Raw genomic sequence first — 21,259 nt, forward strand, 5'->3', positions numbered from 1 at the left:
AACACCACATATCTAATATCAAACGGGGTCCTGGGTTTTGTGTGGAAATGCCATCAAACGCTTCAGATATCTGAAACTGAAGCCATCATAAAATGTGTTATTTTGCATCATTTCATCAAAACCTATGACTGGAATTCACCTCATGGTGCTGATACACACACATTCTCACTTCAGGCTTCTTTCTGTTAATACCTTGTCAGATAATCTCTTATATCATCTTATGAGCTCCAAATTTTAAATTGATGATCACAAACGCCAGCTGGAATTTTTTGCAAAGAGCTCCATAATTGGTGAGCTGCATCACCGGCATCAAGCACTTCCAGAGTTAAAACAGGGCCTATGGTGAAGATCTAAACGGAGCCTTTAAATGGTTCCAACGATACTATGCCAGCAATGGAGAGGACATTAAATATTGAAATAGGAGCTAATTAAGAGACAAGATGTGTGGAAATGAAAAGAGAATGAAGCTGCAGGAATGGTAGCATAGAGGGAGAGAATATTAAACAGTGAGACAGAGAGAAAGAGGGAGAGAGTGGGGGAGAAGGAAAATCCCTTCTGCCAAATTTGATATTACTCAGTCTGTAGAGGTCAAGACCTCCAAAAATAGATTTGTGATATGATTCTTGATGATCCGGCTTGCATCTGCGACTGAAATGCCACCATCAGTCACATCAGAAATCGGTTACGATTATGACAAAGAAACAAAATAAAATAAAAGAAGTTATATGATGCGTCTGCGAGTAATACAGTTACAGTACAATACATGCCTGAGCAACAACACAGAAATGCTTTCCTGTGTTTTAAATGCATGTTCCCTTCTTATCAGGGCATGCAACTGCAAATAGTATTAAAAAAAAAAATAAATAAAAAATAGAAGAAATTCACTCCTTAGGAAAATTTAATGAAGAACAGAGTAGACAGAGAGTGAACATTATGCTCTTAATGATTTTAATATAAAATCAGAGTAACATTGCTGCTGAACATGGTACCTATGGTACATCGGCACTTTACTATACATATGACAACAAGCACACCAGATTTTGGATTTTTTTGTTGTTGTTGTTTCTGTACTTAAACATCACTAATTATCATTCTATTTGGATTTGCAAAGCTTAAGGTTTAAACAAACTCATAAAATATACATATCATAAAATAAAACTGGCCAACACACCCTCAAAAATGCAAAACAATCATTTACCAAACGCATAGTACAATAAGATTTTAAATTCAACGGCACAAAGTTTTGTAAAAAGTAGCGGTAGTAAGCGTATCTGATATTCAGTGCAATGTATATCTGTAAAATTCCAAACTGGGAGGTTAATAGACAGCCATCTAAACCAATATACATGCATATAACTAACTATGTTCCATTAGCTTTATTATAAGTTATCATTATTGCTATTTCACTTTAAATACTCTTTTTACTCTTGGCATATTCTTTTATTTTTTGAAAAATACTTCCTTTAATAATACTGTTTACTGCCTTCACTTACACGCTCACACATTTTTTTTTAAATGTCACACATTCTGCGTCATGAACTGGGAATAGTCCTGTCATGCTTTGCACCAGAAACCCTTAAGGAAGATTCTGTACCAGGCAATCATTGGACCATGATTACTCAGCGGTTCTTACTCACTCCAGCACTGCCGATGGGGGTGGACGTACGCAACAGTTGGGCCGTCTGACGTTTTGGAACATAGACCTGAAGACATTAGCTTGCCTTCGCTTGATTTTCCTGTCTGATGGTGAGTCAGATGCTGCACCTGATATGGATTTCCTGAGTGATGTCTGAGCTATGATCTTCTTCTCATGCTCTTTGATTTTGCACTGAAGGTGACTCTGGATAGCGAAACCGAGCGACTCTGGATCCAACGAGGCGCCGTAGACCTCCCATGTCATGCCCTGATCATCCCACAACACATCATGAACACTTTTCTTGTTTGTCTTGGCTGCTTTCTCATCCTCCTTATCCCTTTCCGGTTTGGACTTGGAATCTTGCTTTGCAGACTTGGCTATGGATTTGTTCACGAGCTGCTCTCTCTTTTTTTTGCCCTCTACAGTGGAGCTTGATGGTGGTGCAGAAGCCTCTTTGTTAGTCTCATTTGCTGCTGTGTAAGGACTGACCACATGTGGAGATGACTTTGACTGTGAAATAGGGGATTTAGCAGCAGGAGGTCTGGCAGGTTGTTCTGACTGAGTACTTGTTACAGACAGAGCTTGACAGGCCTGATCAGTTGCTTTGGTCGAAATCTCACCAAAGCCTTTCTCCTTGGAGTCCTGTTTCATAAAATTTGAAACAGAAGGATCAGGTAAGACATTACAGCTCTGACTTTGACAACTACCTTCAGTTGATAGCTTATTTTGATTGCATGTCTCAATATTGATCTGATAAACTGGTTGAAGAGGTGAATGTCCTTTTGGGGCTTTGTAAGTTGGTGGCCCAGGCTCTTTGGGCTTGGCTCCAAGTCTGGTCTCATGTTGTAGAACGCCATCTGTGTGCACCAAAACTCCAGATTGAGGAAGTAACTCTGACAAGGTTGTGATATATGGGCCACATGAACTACCAGACATTTCCTGTATAATTGGTGCCTCTGCACTCTCCTTATGGTATACCATTGCAAGGGTCTCCATTTGTTCCATTTGAGTGCAAATAGACACCCGTTTGGGTTGGTGTTGAAAAAGGCTGGGACTTGTTTCAACCGCTCGAGTGCAGACTAAGGCTACAGCCTGCACCTCTACATCCTGGTGATGTTTGCAGGGTGAGGTGCCACAGTCTGCTGCTGATGTCATGGTGGAAGCCTCGCGGTACAGTTTACAGTGTTTACCCTTATCCTCCAAAGCTGAGCTTAGCGTTTGAACTGCCTCATCAGTCACTTCAGCATGAAAGGAGTGACTTAAAGAGATGTCTGGGGAATGCTGAGAACTGCTGTTTATTGTAACAGTTTGGTGAGGATTGAGATCATTTGTATCATATTCAGATTTGGGGCAGGATGTTTTTTCTTTAAGAGGTGTGGTCTGATTTTTGTTTGCTTGTAATACAGTAAGATCTTCCTCAGGTTTCTCTTTGCTGTTTGCTGGCTGAGAGGTCTCTGCTGGTTTAGAAACTGATTTGGAAACCTCTGATGTAAGGCCTTGAGGGCAAGTCCCTCCTTGCAGTTTCCTAATTGATTCTCGATGTTGCTGATTCCTCTCATCCATGCTGGTGATCGGAGCCAGATCTGAGCTTAAGGTGCAGCTCGTTTCATTGAGTTCATGTAATTGTTCGTTGTTTGCATTCCTGTTGCTTAAAGGTAAGTCTGCAAGCTTAGGATCACACGTGTGACATGACTTTTGACTTTGAGTTGTGGGTTCCTCGGATGACGATGCTCTACTCTGTAGTTTCTCCTCACTCTGCTCTTCCTTGATTCCTTCTTCAGCATGACTGCCATTTATCCCCTTGGCATCTTGTGGAAGCGTTTCTACACATAATGGACTACTTGAGCAAACATCCTTACTTTTGGCAGCAACAGTTGGTAACTTTGAATTTACATTGGCGGTTTCCATCTTGGGGTTTTCATGAGGTTCCTGGGCATCGTGTTTTTGCTGATCCTCACTATGAAAAGTAGGAGAGTTTGATGTCCCTTCCAATAGTTGCCCTTTAATTGCAGATTTATGTTGCATATTATCCTGGTCTGGTTTTTTTGGGGGGGTAGAAGCGCAATCCTTTGTCAGGTTTAAACCTGAATTTTGGAGACAGACTGCGTTTGTGTCCTTGTTACCTAAAGTATCCGTACCAGATAATCGAGGTACCATTTGAACAGTAACCGTCCTTTTTGGGTTAGGGACAGTTCCCATTCTGAATCCAGGTTTATTGCTTCCTTTGTTGTTAGTCCAAGGTGGTTATCCTGGAAGAATGGAATTAAGATTTAGACTTATTATGCTGCATTAATACATAAGAAGTCACCAGATTTTTCAACCATATATAGTACGATTTATAGAAAAATCTGTTATCTGATTGATTAATGCTTTTGATTTTTACATTTGAAGCTCATTTGGTCATTTATTTTAAAACATAAACTTTGTGACATCCATTGTTAAAAGCACAATACAAAATAAAACTGAATTTAATTACATTTGGCCAAAAAGGCTAATTAAAAGTCTTCAGTGGCTCTTTAATAAGTTCATGAGTGTCTGGTTTTAGAAATAATTTTATTGATTTCCCAAAACAGACTGTTCTCTACCAATGTAAGCATTTTTTTATGAAAAACACTAATAAAGAAATAATACTGCAAGATTTGCAGTACTATAGCATCTTGTCTGGATATCTGAATGACAATATTAAACTAGAATGTACATTTCCTGAAGATAATGTGGATGGTGCTTGCACGTGGCAAGTTCCCCTCATCGTGCTGAGTGTTTTGATATATGACATGTCCATGTTGTGCTAACTTATTGATTTCGCTTATTTTGGGGGCGGCGCTACACGTGACATCAGTTCCCCTCATCGTGCTGAGTGTTTTGATACATGACATGTCCATGTTTTGCTAACTTTTCGTTTTCGCTTATTTTGGGGGCGGGGCTACACGTGAGGTTACATGAATACCCGGTGGGGTGCCAATACTTGTGGACAAAAGTTGCTACTTAAATAAAACTTTGTCCAGAATAAAGGTCCCAAAGGAGCTGGTCGAGTTTGGTGTAAATCGTTCGAAAACTTGCAGAGTTATAAACCTCCAAAATTTATAATGGAAGTCTATGGGGGAAAAAAAGCCATTTTGAGCTTCTGCACTGGGAATTACGGAATTCTGATCGCTTATAAAAGTCATAGCACACCTGTCCTCAATGAGCCGGTCAATTTGACATCTCATTCATGGGTCTGGGACAAAAGCTGCGGGACAAGTTACTCGCCGAAGTTTTGTCTGGCACAATAACAAGAATGTTGCTTTGCAAGCACCATTAATGAGAAGACAAACATCTGAGGAAAAAATTTACTTCACTACTTCGTCATTGCTCTAGGTTTTGTCTGTTATGTCAGACATCCCCATTGGACAGCCCCAAATCCAATTTAAAATGTATGATAATCATTTTAGGGCAGAGAACGCGTGACGTTAATCAATGTCTATATATCTGTATAGTTGTATGATTAATCGTTTACATAGTAAAAACACACATTCACACACCGTTTATCAATCTAACTACAGACTCCAATAGGTCAAGATGGCGGACAAGAAATAAATTCCCTATAGTTTTTCCCAGCTCGAAGAAACAACACTGATTTGAACCTAACATAATAGACATAACATCTCCAGAAGACATAAACACTCACCAAGGCCCTGACAAGACAATAAAATCATTAACATCTAAAGGAGGTTCATTTACTGTGTTTTCAGAGGAACTAATTAACTTATTAATAAAAAGGAAGCGTAGTCTAATTAGTCTGATATTGTTTTCCTTCAGAAGGGAGTTATTATGCAAAAAAATAACCACCTCTTCATTAAGTGACCTCAAATAACATGTCTCTAATTACATACTCCCACCTATTAACCCACCAGCATGGGTTAAGCTACAGTGGTGTGACATGACACATAATGGTATAGTCATTGTTTCCTGATGCTGTATATCATAACAGTGATGCAAGCATGTATTTGACATCACACTGATATATATGACATCATATTGAATATTGAGAGGAATTTATTAGCATCGGGATATTCCTCTGTGATTTTGCAATCAATCTTGGACAATCTCGGACAAGCCAAAGCTCTGGAGACCATACAGATAAAAAAAAATAAAAAATTAGCGTCTATCACACAAATACATCTGCATGACTGTAAAACAAGCCAATTAGTACCATAATTAAGTGTTTTTGCCATCCATCACAACCACGTCCAAACACTGCATCTCACTAGAGACAAGCTACACTATGTTGTCCATGTAGTCCATGTATTAAATTCTTCCCATTAGAGAGTTCCTTATTCAGTAATATCTAACACTTTGGCAGGTTGCCTGATGCCTTAGCCAGAATACAGGCTTCATGCAAATAATAAACATCTCTGCACCAAGATTATAATGACTGATGCATTTTTTCCCCTTCTGGCAGAAACAAAGAAATAAATTGAATGCGAGGAAATAGCTCTTATGTTTTCTTGCGAAAATGATGACCAAAAGTGTGCATAAAGGATAAAATGCCTGTCTTCTTTCTAACTCAGTTACACCTTATGACTCATAAACAGTCAATAAAAAATGGCCAGGTAAAGAATTGCAAGATTTGAGCAATGCATTTCACCCCCTGAAAACTGAGGCACCACTTTTCTAATGCAGATTCTTGAAGACAATCTGGGGACGTTACAGGACTACGAACTGCCTGAAAGAAAGAGGTCGTGTGAAATGTTAATAAATCGTCCTGTCTAGATGTCATATCGAAACTGTAATGTCAAATATCCCGTTATGAAAAGGTGATGTGCATCTTTCTTAAATTAAGCTGAAAAATCTCGATCCAGTGCAATCCGGTGCACCAAAGACTCATGCATGTTAATAGTGATTATTAACATGCATAATATGAATTATCACGCGTTACTATAAAGCTCTATCATTAAACAAGCCAAAGAGCAGCAAAGGCAGGACTAAATTGAGGCTGGTTAATTTTGGATCCAGTGCTCAGATCTTGTATGCAGGTCACACTGATGCACTGAAGTTGAAAATGAACTGGTTAATTAAGACCAGATGAGTTGAGGTGCATTAAAACGAGCAGCATCACCAGTCAGTTCATAGGATCATGAGTACATCATGGGATAAAGGGAGTCCTGATGGTCCTGTTTAAACAGCATATTCATTGCGACTGTGTTTCTAATGAAATGGATGAAATGGTCAGTGTATAGTCAGTGCATAAGTATGACCTTGTCATTATATTAATTATTAGGACAATCTAGACGCAAACACGTGCGTTTAAAAGAGAGAAAGAAAATCCTACCTGCTCTTGTCTTTGTCTCAGTCTCGCATCATGCTCAGGTTTGCACACTGCGCTGTGTCTTTTTTCCTGCTCATCTCATATATAGGACACCGGGCTGAATATCAATGGAAGGGTTTCAGCCGCACGGCAGCAGCGACGCGAAGCCACACCCACATAAAGCGGAGAATATGCTAATTAAGACAAACGCGACTGATTACTGATTGGTCGGATCTTTGTGAAGACGCTCTGCAGCTACAAACGCCCCTAATTTAATTGGTTGTCTGTTAAACTAGCAAATGGACTTGAAAGTAGGTAAATAATGTTATATTTTTAATTGCATTTGATGTGGCAACTTGGGAACCTTTTTTTTCTCTCAGAAAAAAGGTATAAAAACTTTTATTTATTTATTTGTTTGTTTGTTTGTCATATGTTTCATATGTTCTCAACCCCATTTGGTTGAGTTCCACTAGTTGTGAATGAGTGTGTGTTTCATCCAGGGTGTATTCCTAGAGTAAGTTCCTAGAATAAACCTTGGATCCACTACAACCCTGACCAGAATAAAGAGCTTCCTGAAGATGAGCTAGCTCTTTTAGACTTTTTTTTAAGCTGTATATGGATGTATTTATTGACAGAAACATGATACTGATAGAGACAAAGCACTTTTGTTGCTCTGGATGAGGACATCTGTCCGCCAAGTAAACGTAAATAAATGAATGAGTTAATGAAAAATATGAGGAACGCTTAAAGATCACTGATGTACATTTAAACCTTTAAAAGATAAATTACCCCGAAAGCTCATTAAAACTGCACCACCTGCACAGATAAAATATACAAACTATAGGTACGACAAATTTTACACTTGTAGGTTATTTGTGCATCTTTATTTGTGAGAACACCGGGATTTGTAGCTGGGATGTTCCTTGTTTAATTGTTGCTTTGCATTAGTGAAAATCACAATTCTCCATTATAAAGTTTATTCATTATTAGTGAGTTCTTATAGCTATGAGGCCTATTTGGCAGGTCAAACTACACAGTCTGCAATAAAGGTGTATTTGGTTTGTGTAATTGTGTCACATTTCTTCAAAAAAGATGAAACCAGGGAATCATATAGTGTATGATTTAAAGCGTCTTATAAACTACACTTTTCACTGACCTCTACATTATAAATACTTGCATTGTATATAGCTTTCTGGATATAATGATTCGGAATCAATAGAAATAGGGATGATTTATTTATCTACGTTTGTCATTGTGTTTTTATTGCTTGCTGTCACTCAAACACAAGGCCACGGGGTAAGCATTCAACACTAACGGGACATAGGAAACAGAAATAACTCTGTGTGTGTGTGTGTGTGTGTGTGTGTGTGTGTGTGTGTGTGTGTGTGTGTGTGTGTGTGTGTGTGTGTGAGAGTGAGAGAGAGAGAGAGAGAGAGAGAGAGAGAGAGAGAGAGAGAGAGAGAACTGATGACCTCTGCCTTTAAGGATTCCCAACTGAGATGATGAAGGAGAATGAATGATTTTGCAGCAGTTGCTCCTCCCATGATCCACTGCAGTCTTTAGGCTCACATGAAGTGTGCTTATTGTGTTTTGCACAAAATAGTGCAGACCTTAATACCGAATACCTGACTGCATTAGTAGCAGCACAATATGTAACAGCTAAAAGACATTATAAACAATAAATCAACACTTTTATTAGTCTTTTTACTAATGAAGATTTTCACATTAAGGAATATCATAAGACTCTTAATTAGATGTTAGTCAATAAATCAACAAGGTCCATAATTGCTCTTATTGGATGGTTTGGGGTTCTGTGTAAAAAAAAAGAAAAGAAAAAGGTCAGACAAAACCTGACTGGATAATGAGCTACATGTATTCATATTAAAATGGCAAAACGTGATTAGTATTTGTTTAGAATATAATTTAGTATTTGTGCTGTATCTAAATTAGTGCCGTTAGTGTAATGTGTTTGCTGTGAACTGTCGCCACCTAGTGGACTAAAATCCGTCCTGCCTTTCTGAATATGGGTATTAAATTTTCCGCGCATGCGCCATAAAAGCTTGGGCGCGTTCCAAATAGGTTTGTAAATCCCCATGTAGGTCCACTTCATCCATTCCATCATAAACCCTACCTAGTGCTCTAGTTATTAAGATTGTTACAGTTAGAATCCGGCCGGTTGAATGAGGACAGAATGCAGTCCAGACGGTTGGTCCTACGCCAGTTAGCTTTGGAGCTAACTCCGAATTAAAGACGGGCTGTTTTTCGTTTTCACGCTTTTAAAAATACATTTAATCTTAAATTGAATTTCACCAAGGATTGTTTTCGTCATCAAGGAGCAGAAGTGTAAGAAAATAACACATAATTTATAATGTATACAGGACCGGCTAGTTAGCAAACTAAGCTAACTGTCTATAGTGGTAACTAATGACAACCTGTTTGAGTCACTTAGCCTGTTAGCTAGCTAGCTAAACTGTAACTACTTTCGCCTATTTTCTTAATAGATTGACTGTTGTTTTCTTTCTTTCTTTCTTTCTTTCTTTCTTTCTTTCTTTCTTTCTTTCTTTCTTTCTTTTACTCCATAGCTACCTATATAAGTGCACTACAGTTATTAAGATTTGGAATACAGCCTGCATTTCTGTCATCTGTCAAACCTCTGATAAAATAATATAATGACGTTTATAATAATATAATTTATAATTGTGGTGATTCCTTAAACAAGGCCCTTAAGGGTCTGGGCTGTTGATCAGAGGATCTGGGTTCAAGCCACTGTTTGGCCCTTGAGTGAGGCCCTTAACTCTGTCTGCCCCAGGGGCCCTTATCATATCTGCCCCTGTGCTCTGACACCAAAACCTCTTCACTTGGAAAATGTGAAGAAAAGAATTCCGCTGTGTTTAATGTATATGTGGTGACAATAATAAAAGCTTCCATATGATTTGTAGGATTGACAAGATGCTTACATGTGTAAGTATTACTGTAGGTCAGATTGGGTGAGTCTGTGACTGACCTACCCTCTTATAACGTCATTTTTTAAAAATTATTTTTAAACATTGAATTAAAAAAACTGCAAAGGATTCAGTTTGAGTGCTGGTTCGGAGCCTAATTTAGAACCAGTTCTTTCTTTATCGACAGCCAAAGCACCGGCTCTGAACCAGGAAAAGTGGTTCTTAAGTAGCATCAAAACGTTGCTGCTGGTCTAGACTTAAGAACCGCTTTCTACCCCTTTTCTAGTCACACCTAGGATAATTCAGAGTAGCCGGTACACCTACATGATTTAGGGAGGTTAGAGGAAACGTCTGGGAGAACAGACGATCGTGTTGGCATACGAAGTGTTTCAGAAACTATAATTAACGTTTTCTTTTATTATTGTAATCCACACAAGTTGTTTTGACAGTAACTTTGTAAAAAAAAAAATAAAAAATCACCACGATTGATTAGATGTTTAACGGTTTTGCTCTCCATGACTCATTCATTGACTTATTAATTATTTGTTTGTTTGTGTTACAGATCATGTTGCGTTCTATCTGCCAGTACCTGTGTAGCTCCTTTCTGTGGTTCTGGATGAAATGGTTTCTCAGACAAATCACAGGAAAATGTGAGCTGCAGCGGATCTGCCAGGGATACAAACCCGGAGCGGCTAGGACAACAAGAATAGGTTAGGCTCCCTGTATAATAGTTAACAGCACCCATTGTTTATTCTGTAATAAATCAAAATGAACACTATTTGTTGGTAGTCTTGCCGGAAAGTTGGGATTTAGTCTAAAGTGACACTTTAGTTTGTCTTCTCTCTCACCTCCTTATCTGTACACTCTCACCTCCTTATCTGTACACTTTCATGCTAATACAACCATCAGCACAGTCATGCTCTATATCTTGTACTGGATTAAAAGAGCCAACTCTCTGGCATAACTCAACACAACTGAGCTGGAAATGATCCACTGTTTCTTTCTTCAGGTTCATTCTGTCCTGAGATTCAGGATTCACTCTTTTTTTTTATTTCTCTAAAGAAAAAACTGTGGTTATTTGAAATCGGCTATATAGCCAAAGTTTTGTGGACACACGACCATCATACGCATGTGTTTGTTGAACATACTGTTCCAAATTTAGTCCTGCTTTGTTGCCATTTGCACTTTTGAGAAGTCTTTCATCTAGAATTTGGTCTGGGGTTCAGTAAGTGTTCAGGTTCATCCAAAAGGTGTTGAGGACACGGCTCTGTGCAGGACTCGAGTTCTTCCACTCCATCCTCGACAAACCATGTCTTTGTGGAGTTTGCTATATGCACAGGAACGTTAACATGCTATAGCTGTTTTGGGCCTCTTGGTTCCAGTGAAGGGAAATGTTATGAAATCCTTTTTACACCTGGACACTTCATGTGTTTTCTCTGATCCGATAGCTATCTGATTTGTTAAAACTGTTTCATTTACATTAGGCCACATAATACATGCGTCTTGGCGAATCGGATATCAATCTTATCTTTTTACTCCCACCCAAAATGCAAATATATTTGACCTCATTTCCAGGGTAATTGAAATTGAACACACTTTGGTGTGTGCGGTTTTCAGAATGTAATCAAAAAGAAGACGAATAAACGTGTTCCGACGGTTATGCTACAAAAAACAGCATTTAATGTTTGCTGCATTTTTGATGGCGGCAGCAGCGCATTTTAAGACCCAACGAGACGCCTGGGTGAAAGATCACCTGCGAGTGACGTACTTCCATTTGGGAGGAGTATAGCGCTGACGTATGTGGCTTGAACAACCACATTCATTTACACCTGTCAGGTTTCATCTGAAATGCGTCCCAGACCACCTCCTGAAGGGGTTTGAACCATCGGATTTATCTGTCTCAAAAACGTTTCTGAAGGCATTTAGACCTGGTCTTTTTACCATTGGATAGCTATCTGATCACAGAAAACGCATGAAGTGACCGGGTGTAAAAAGCCCTGTGTTATATGACAACAGTTTGGGGAAGAAATAATTATGGGTGTGATGGTCAGTTGTTCACAAACTGTTTCTCCATATAGAGTAATGTCCTTCTCACTTGTCTTTATTATGGGTTTAATACTACTCAAGTTATATAATAGAGATCCTTTACCTGATTGCTTATGCATGGCCAAATATAAATATCAATGATGTTTCCAGATATTTTGGCAATTTTCTCTTATCAGGGAAAACTACAAACTCTGATTTGTGAGTTTCTATTTTTTAGAATTTTATGTGTTTGTTTTTCCACCTTTTATTTGTACAGATTTTCCTTTTTCTGTCTGTGTAAACTATATTAATAATAAGAATGTAACGTAATCTGTGTTGTTGTTTTTTTTTTTTTCTCATTTCAGAAATCTCCCTGAAATCTTCAAAAAACAAGGTGGGATATATTTCTCCATTGTCATCACACTTAATGATACTTTAATTAAAACAGATCCAGAAAGGTCGTAATAAATAAATTAGATGTCAAGCTGGAGTCTTATAAGGTCAAGGCTAGTGTAAGTGCCCCCTTTCCCCAGTTTAGCAACTGTACAGGGCTGATATATTTTTTGCAAAATTAACATTTACATGCGCACAATATTCTAGTGCTTTATAGATTTTTGAAATTTAACTACTGGGAAAATTTTGTATGCCGAAAACAGGTTTGAGTTAGAGAAAAGCATTAAATTAAAATGTAAACAATATTAAATGAGCTCAAATTTGATTTAAATTACATTAACTTACCTTTATTAGTTCATTCAAATAGGCAACATCAGTATAAACTAGAATGTACATTTCCTGAAGAAAATGTGAATGATGCTTGCACGTGTCAAGTTCCCCTCATCGTGCTGAGTGTATTGATATGACATGTCCATGTTGTGCTAACTTTTTAGAGCTGCAACTAACGATTATTTTTTCTGTCAACTAATCTAGCGATTATTTTTTCGATTAGTCGACTACTCTAACGATTATTATTATTATTTATTTTATTTATTTATTTTTGCTTAATCTAGTGTTCTTTTTTGATTAACTAGTTAATCCTTTGGATAACTTTACAAAAAATGATAAATACAACTAATATAATATTTCAACTTTTATTAAATTTTTTCCCGAAAAATACTTCAACGTGGTTGCAGTTTTTACAGTATACAAAAATAAAGTGCCAAAAATAAAATGCAAACAACACTTTAGCATCAGGCACGAATAATGCCATATAAATTCAAAAGCATTCAAAATGTCATATAAATTCAACAAAAGCACTGCTCAACACTGTGCAAAAATACATGAACGGCCATTTGGGGCGTGCAAACAGTGACATCCTCTTTATGAAAGAAAGAAATCTTGTACACAGCTTTGTCTCTTCCTAAGAAAAAAAAAAATCAATAATTACCATTAGGAACCAAATTAAACATGAAATCTATGAATGCTAACAATATATAAACTGTACTGTATTTCAAAGAGGGTAGTAATTCAGCATATTTTTAAATGAACTGAATGTGATTAATTACAATGTTTTAATATGATTTACTTTACAATATTAATTGTATTCAGAAAGTGTAGTGAATGTCATTTTATTATGAAATACAGAAAGCATTTTAAACTCTTAACTAATGAGAGAATTTGTTATTAATCACGTACTTATGATTATATTATATTTAATTGGCTTGTGCCAAAAGTAAACAAGAATGCACTAGTAGCCTATTTATCTATATGTTCACGTACACTACTAGATTACAGCGAACTGTTAAGGTAAATCTAGTAGTTAATGTTAAGTCTGTGTGCATAAACAACTTCCAACAACCAGTTCATGTAAATTAAATGTTAAAGTTTGCTTTATCGTATGCAAAGTTATACAGTATATGTTTACAGTTTATACTGTTAGCGATTAGCATTACCATTATTACCTAGCATATATTAATTAATTCTTGACCAAAACAGAGCAGGTAAGAACGCAACAATTACTCCCAAAACTAATTGTAATAATAAATACTTACAAAGATGGTCGGAGAGCGCCAGGATGTTTTCTTCGGAGGTGCTCGTGCATCGCAGTTGTGCTGCCATTTTATTTGGCCTCTGTTTAAAGTATTCCCATACTTTTGATAATCGTGGTCTAGCTTCTTGTGATAGACTGGAATTTTCTCCATTCCCAGGAGCAGTAGCCGCCGTCAAGTTACGCTTGACGAATGTAAACAGTGTGTCGCGTTGACGTATTTTCGTAGTCGACATAATCGATGATTAATTAATTAGTGAATGTGTATTAGTTAGCATCACATGTAATACTGATTACAGCCAGTAGGTGTGACCTTTCCTCTCATGCAAAACTAAACGTGTCTGTCACATTCAGGTGCTGCAAGATGCTGTGAATGTGAAGGAAGACGCAGTGGAGGGCTGTGTGAGACAAATTGTTAAAGAGAAGAGCATCAAAGAGCAAAAAGATCCCAAGTAAGAGTGATTGATCTGGTTTTCAGAGACACACAGTGTCAATAGAATCAGTCAAATTTAACATCAATATTGTTTACAAAATCCACTGTAGTGGTTATTGATGGCTTTTTGCTCGTATTATTTATTATTTTAATTAAAGATTTAAGGCGAATCTTCATCAGTGCCTCGTACAAATAAGTGGCTATAACACCTTGTTCATGACGGTCGAAGAGCTAAGAAAAGAGGTGTTTGACTCGGAAAATGAAGAACATGAGAAAATGCTTCTTAAGGTGAGTGATTGAGACCAAACCTTTAGTTTGTTATTTTAGTCATTAGAACCCAGCATGTACGATTTTTTGTGCAACTTTTCTATGGCAATGGGGGATTTCTCAGATATATCAGCAGTCAGACCAAACAGGAATAAATTTCACCAGAAAGAAATGCCAAAATTGCTGGGGCAAAAGACATGCATTTGCTTCCTGGAGCGTTACTGGGAGTTTGGAGTGTATTGATCTAGATGATGTTTGATCTGTTGTGAGAACATAAAATACGAAGGTAAATAACCTTTATCGCTGTACCTTTGTTTTATTTGTGTTCTCTCCAAAATGAAGCAGACACCTCATCTATCAGTCTTCACCAAAAACAGAATGATTTAAAAAAAAAAATGGAGACCTTCAAACGTTGCTGCAACTTAAATTATAATTACCACACATTTACTGTGCAGTTGATATTTTGCACTAATTCGCAATAATTAAATATGTCTGGCAGTTGTTCTGTAGTTCTGCAGCTATGTATCTGGGGTTAAGTGGCTTACTCAGTGGGCTAGGTAATCAGTTTCATACAGACTTCAACCACTGATAATACACAATAGGCTCTGAGAGGCGCTGTGCTTGGTGAGTGCCTATTGTATGCTGCTGGGTGGTTGTGAAAAGATGTGTTTGCATAGATGTCATGCATTAGTGTGGTGGTTAGTAACGAATGTAGATAGAAATAAAAGCAGAAATTTAGATTATAAATGTACAGTAAACATACAAGCCTGTCGAACCGTTTTTTTTTCACATGGGGAAAAAAGCGAGGCTAAATGCTTGTGAGAGAACAACTGTTTATTGCTGTTATATTTTTAAATAAATATTAACTATAAATATTATTAAATTTAACTACATACAAATAAAACATTGTATTTTAATAAGTAAAATACTGTTTGGAAATTGCTGATGTTTAAGAAATAAGAGTCTAGAATCTAGACATGCTTTTGCTGGAACGTTATTAACTCCATGCGATTATAAATAATTTTTTTCCTTAATCGTTTACCCCACCATGTTCTATTCCTTTTCTGTCAGTTCCTTTTCTTTTTTCTTTTTCTGGAATAACAGCTGAGAGGTGCCACAATTTGGTTGACTCCATGCCACACAGATATGAAGCAGTTTTAAAAAACTGTGGTCATACAACTAAATGTTAGTTTAGTGATTCACAGGATTGCTAAATCCTAGAAACAAAAACGTTTGTACAAAATAGTTTTAAATTTGTACGGTCAACGGCAGACACTGCTATTTTTTTAACTAATTGCCCAATTGCACAGCCTTACGAGCGTGCATATCATAAATTCTGGGTCTTGTTTGTTTTCTGAGAATCTACTGCATCTACTGGTAACTTGTTTGCCACATAGAATAAAAAATATACTAAAAACCTGGATTATTCTGGTTAGTCACATTGTACTGCTATTATTTTGAACAATACGTCAAAGTATTTTCACTTTCAGAAAAGTCAGAGCATTTTCATGCGAGATTATGTATCAAAAATACAAGAACATTTTTAAATATTTTAAGTACAAATACACAAAGTAACAATAATGAAATAAAACACAACGTTTAATGATTTATTGGCTAGTTGTGGGATTTGCTGATGCCATCCATTAAGTTGGAATCTCGAATCACCAAGCAGTGGGGCAACATTGGCTTTCAAGGTGATGATCCAAAGACTGACTTCAGAGGGATGGGGATGCTTGGCCTGGAAAACCTTGTGTAAGTCTCAGAATGTCAGAAATATATGTGTACAGTGATCCCTCGTTTATCGCGGTTAATGGGGACCAGAACCCCTCGCGATAGGTGAAAATCCGCGAAGGAGGAGTGCCCCCCCTAGGAATTTCCGTATATGTGTGTGGGTACCAGAATGTTTAAAATATGTATATTTATATTTTATATATATATTTTACTTAAATCTATTTAATTATAAAACTTTAATATTATACATTCACTCTCTCTCTCATATACGATACGTATTATGATGTTCTACACTCACTAATGACAGTAGCATTGTAAGGGCTTAACGAAAACACAATACACGAGATACAGTACAACAAGGGAAGAAGCTGGGAGAGGATGCAATGATGCGCAGCCAATCAGCTCAGATCTCGCGCCGGGAGCCAATCACGTGTCTTGTCTGAGTGCTCGTGGGTATGTACAAAGCCTCTGAGAGAGTTTCTCTCTTTGTCTGGCATCCTGGGAAACCGTTGTTATTTTTATTTTTCGATGAATAATCTTTAAAAAAAAATCACAGATGCACTGAGGCCCCGAAACTTGAACCGCGAAGTGGCGAGGGATCACTGTATTAATAATCTATATAATCTACTGATATCTATATGTAAACTGATATGTTCATATCTATAAATAGTGGATGTTGAGAAGCTTTTTGTGTGTTTGGCCAATAAAAGGTTTTTCAGTGAGAATTACACTAAAGCAGCACGGCACGTCCTGTCTCATGCCAACCATCCCTCACTTGGGTAAGCCATTTTCATATTTTTACCTATTTAATTACATTGTATGGATCCTCCCTGGTATATTGTGTTTTTTCGGGGGGGTTCCCCCCTCTTCAGGCTTCAGTGAAATCTTACATTCCAACGGTTTGTGTGTTTCTCCACACAGGTACTCTTACGCCATTGTGGGTATCAACCTAACCGAGATGGCCTATAGTTTACTGAGGAGTGGTGCATTAAAGAATCATTTCTACAACACTGTGGCAGGGAAACCACACATTCACCACTTCCAACAGTTTTACTGTAAGTCAGAGTAATAACATTTTAAACCCTACTAGTCTTAAGCACTATTCGGACGGGACTAGTTTTACGTGGGGACGTGGGGGTAAAGTAATTATTACCAGAGCTTCTCTGTGATTTTAGTCCCGTCCGAATGTGCCATCTCGGTAATCATTACGGACAATGTCAGTAAAGATTACGGCGACTTTTACCTTCTGTAAAAAGGTCCGGAAAAATTACCTCAGGTAATACTAATCCCGTCCGAAAAGACCCGCTATAAATATGTACGGTAAAATTCCGTCATTTCCTTTTTAAAAGTAGTTTTTGGCGCGTTTTGCAAGCATGGAGGCGCTTGAAACAGGAAGCAACGTCATGCGCACATGACGACAAGGAGGTTACTGTGTTGCGTAAAGCGAGTTACCCCTCCCACTTCTGCTAGTTTTACCGAGATATTTTGTCCCGTGCGAATTGGCCAATTAATATTACAGACGTCCTGAGGTAAAATTGCATTACTCCACGTCCACACGTAAAACTAGTCCCGTCCGAATAGTGCTAATGTCAGTAAAGATTACGGCGACTTTTACCTTCTGTAAAAAGGTCCAGAAAAATTACCTCAGGTAATACTAATCCCGTCCGAATAGACCCGCTGTAAATATGTACGGTAAAATTCCGTCATTTCCTGTTTAAAAGTAGTTTTTGGCACATTTTCCAAGCATGGAGGTGCCATGTTGTCTGTTTGCGCACTTGATAACAGGAAGCAACATCATACGCACATGACGACAAGGAGGTTACTGTGGTGCGTAAAGCGAGTTACCCCTCCCACTTCTGCTAGTTTTACAGAGATGTCTTGTCCCGTGTGAATTGGCCAATTAATATTGCAGACGTCCTGAGGTAAAATTGCATTACTCCACGTCCCCACGTAAAACTAGTCCCATCCGAATAGTGCTTTAGGCAACCTTAGTTCACAAGCAGTGTTCTTCTAGTAATTCATTATTTATTCACTAGAGGGGGTGCAATCTCACTAGTGTGTTTCCTGATTAAAGGTGGGGTCTCGGTTGTTTGAGAAATGCTTCAGAATACTGCGTTGGGCCGCCAAACAAAACAAAAACAAAACTAATGTGTAGCCAATGAGCAGAAAGGGGCGGTTCTTGTCAATATGGGCGGAGAGAGTGTTCAGTGTGCATGTGTGACATTAGCAGAAAGCGGTTTTAACATTGACATGGCGGATAAAAACAAAGTAAAAGCAAAGAAAGGCTTACAATAAGGCAAGAAGTAGTACGTGTTAATATAGGATCAGCTTTCCAGCGCTGGAGAGAACTGAACGTCTTCCGCATGAAAGGAGCTAAACCTTTCACAGTACAACACACAGTACTACAAAAACACTTGTATTACTCATTGAGTTCATTTATTGATAAAAATATCCCCTCGGTCAGCTGCCCCAACAGGTTCCGCTGTAATAGTTGTCTGGGTTATACTTGAGTTATACTTGTCTGGTGTATTTGTGGGGCGGAGCTATCAGTACAGGGGTGGGACCCATTTGGGTTAGGGGAGTGTTTGTTTTGGTGATTTCAAATGTCAACATTGGCTTTCAAACAACGGAAACCCCACCTTTAAGTCATAATCTTCACCAGGAATGCAATATGTTTACCCAAGATGAAAAAGTAAACATTTTCTCTAAAAATGGATTATAACAGAGTGGCTTTAAAGTGACAATATGTTAATCAATTCTATATCGCACCATCTTTGCTTATATTCAATAGACGGATAATTCTTCATCTGTTCTTCTGTTTATACATTTTGTTCAATAATACAGTGTGGGGATTCTTTTTTTTTTTTAGCCAGAGAATTATTTTAGTTCAGCATTTCAGTTCCCACAGTTGAGTAACTTTGAAGTATCAACGTTTTATAGCTGCGAACAATATAAAACAATTAAAACGATATAAACATCAGAAATTGCTGTTACATTTTGACAGAGCACTGGACAGTGCTACGCTGTAATAACTTTTTAAATGATATTCTGATTCAAATGTTAATATCTGAAAATATATTTTGGATTTAGCATCAACTACAAAATAGTATATATATTATAACAAACAGAGAATTGTTCCAAGCAACATTTATTTATTTTTATTATTATAATTTTTTTAAGGTTTCCTTGCATATGAGTTTGATAAGTTCTGGGTGGAAGAAAAGCCTGCAAGCATCATGGAGTTTAACATCTACAGAGAGAAGTTCCACGACAAGGTGAAAGGGTTCCTGCTAGTGCCGGATGTCTCTCTCGTTCTAGAAATTGATACTAAAAACTTCCCTGATGACTGAGTTTTGGTTCTCTGACTGTGTAAAAGAAAATTTTGACTGAATAATAGCTTTTAAGCACATCCCTCTCTATGCTTCCTGTTTTTAATAACAGTAACACGTAGCAGATTTACAAACCTCAGATCATTCCTGAGCACAATACTCTACAGCTCAATTGTTTCACCACTTCCAACTATAATAGAGTTTTTAATTTTGGACATAATTAAAACGACCAATTCTTCTCGTACTTGAAATTTGAGTTATATTTATGGTTCCTGTTTGTTTCCTTAGTGTTCATCTCAGGAATTTGATATTTATGACGATACGGAAAATCGTACATGATCCAAATGAAACTCGTTTGTTAAATTGTCTTGCATATGGACAATTCAGTCTGTTTTTGCATGTTTTAATGCTTTTCGTTGCTAATACGTTCACCCCAACAAAATGCTAATATAGCTTTATAACATATATTAATGGTTAATGTATTCGGTGTGTTATTCTGTGATCATAACATTGAAAACACTGTATGGTGCTAGTGTTCAAATTAAAATCATAGTTTGGCTTAAAATGAAATTTACATCATTCCTTTTTTTTTTTTTTTGCCATCAGGAATAACATCTTTGGTATCTACTTAGTAAGGGAACCTTATAGAGCAGGGGTGTCAAACTCTGGCCCGCGGGAGATCATATCAAATGTGCATTACAGCTGGCTATCCGCATGCTCCGCTAATACTACAAATCCCAGAATGCCTTGCCACTGTATTGACGCGTAGTCATGAACAGCAAGCGCCCCTCATTCACTGTTGACAGTCGTTAACAACCATGTGACAGTCACATCGGGCAAGTTAATTCCACACTCCACAAAAACGGCCAAACGAAAGATGGACAATAGGAGCTTTAAAGACAGGAGGGAGGCAGATTATCTGTTCACGAATATAAAGGACAGACCTGTTTGTCTTGTGTGCTAACGGAGCTAACGTGTCTGTAATGAAAGAATATAGCATAAGAAGACACTATGAAACGAAACATTATGAGAAGTATAAGGACCTGGACGTAAAGCAGAAGCTCCAGAAGGCAGAGGAGATGGAAAAAAAAAGTCTGGTTTCCCGGCAGACTATGTTCATGAAAGCAAAATCAAAATGTGAAGCTGCTGTAAAGGCTGTAAAGCTTTATTGTGGCAGCAGAGACAACAAAATCTGCCCGGCCCTTTAACGAGGGAGAGTTTGTCAAAAAGTGTATGGTCAAAGTTTGCGACATGAACACCACTGATGTGTCTTTTATTTCAAATTTAATTTCTTATGTGTTTGTAATATCAAGCTCTGGTTGTTCCAAATCCTGAGTTTAAGCAAAACTAAAGTTTGTTTCCATATGAAAAAGGTTGAACATTACATATCAGTTGCAGTTAATTTTTCAATAATTATTCAGTTTGGCCCGTGACTTTATCTCAGTCTTATATTTTGGCCCACTGTGAATTTGAGTTTGACTCCCCTGTTATAGAGTCTTATTTAGCATTGTGCACACACTTAACGGTAAAAAGATTTTGTTTAGCTGTCATTTGTGCTTTTGCATCATAATTTGTATTTTGAATCAAACTAAATTTGGACCTCTTACCTGAGCCATTGTTTGCAC

At 37.6% G+C, this 21,259-nt stretch overlaps 2 protein-coding genes across 4 annotated transcripts; one reads left to right on the forward strand and one right to left on the reverse strand.

Moving 5' to 3' along the window:
• Positions 1-880: 880 nt before the first annotated feature.
• Positions 881-7,094, reverse strand: gprin3b (GPRIN family member 3b). Of its 2 annotated transcripts, XM_047812921.1 has the most exons (3): positions 6,948-7,077; positions 6,735-6,823; positions 881-3,885 (listed from the first exon to the last, which is right to left on the reverse strand). In XM_047812921.1, the coding sequence occupies exon 3, from the start codon at positions 3,833-3,835 to the stop codon at positions 1,634-1,636; it is 2,202 nt and encodes a 733-aa protein (XP_047668877.1). In that variant the 5' UTR covers positions 3,836-3,885; positions 6,735-6,823; positions 6,948-7,077; the 3' UTR covers positions 881-1,633. The 2 variants fall into 2 exon arrangements, with proteins under 2 accessions (XP_047668877.1, XP_027001863.2); XM_027146062.2 differs by lacking the exon at positions 6,735-6,823 and having other exon boundaries at positions 6,948-7,094.
• Positions 7,095-7,199: 105 nt separating this feature from the next.
• elmod2 (ELMO/CED-12 domain containing 2) lies at positions 7,200-20,199 on the forward strand. Of its 2 annotated transcripts, none has more exons than XM_027146064.2 (9): positions 7,200-7,310; positions 10,428-10,575; positions 12,256-12,284; positions 14,229-14,326; positions 14,466-14,595; positions 16,193-16,326; positions 17,016-17,084; positions 17,227-17,360; positions 19,486-20,199. In XM_027146064.2, exons 2-9 carry the CDS (start codon positions 10,431-10,433, stop codon positions 19,653-19,655), a joined length of 909 nt encoding a protein of 302 aa, XP_027001865.2. In that variant the 5' UTR covers positions 7,200-7,310; positions 10,428-10,430; the 3' UTR covers positions 19,656-20,199. The 2 variants fall into 2 exon arrangements, with proteins under 2 accessions (XP_027001865.2, XP_027001864.2); XM_027146063.2 differs by lacking the exon at positions 7,200-7,310 and adding an exon at positions 9,078-9,266.
• Positions 20,200-21,259: the final 1,060 nt, after the last annotated feature.

Source organism: Tachysurus fulvidraco, chromosome 4 (genome assembly GCF_022655615.1).
Source record: "Tachysurus fulvidraco isolate hzauxx_2018 chromosome 4, HZAU_PFXX_2.0, whole genome shotgun sequence".
NCBI classification, from domain to species: domain Eukaryota; kingdom Metazoa; phylum Chordata; class Actinopteri; order Siluriformes; family Bagridae; genus Tachysurus; species Tachysurus fulvidraco.

Excerpts from the sequence above, each read along its gene's own strand:
- elmod2 (XM_027146064.2), top strand. The coding sequence starts at position 10,431 with ATGTTGCGTTCTATCTGCCAGTACCTGTGTAGCTCCTTTCTGTGGTTC. Across the intron at positions 16,327-17,015 it reads CTTGGCCTGGAAAACCTTGT|GTTTTTCAGTGAGAATTACA; the intron begins GTAAGTCTCAGA and ends GGCCAATAAAAG. Across the intron at positions 17,361-19,485 it reads CCACTTCCAACAGTTTTACT|GTTTCCTTGCATATGAGTTT; the intron begins GTAAGTCAGAGT and ends AATTTTTTTAAG.
- gprin3b (XM_027146062.2), bottom strand. The coding sequence starts at position 3,835 with ATGGGAACTGTCCCTAACCCAAAAAGGACGGTTACTGTTCAAATGGTA.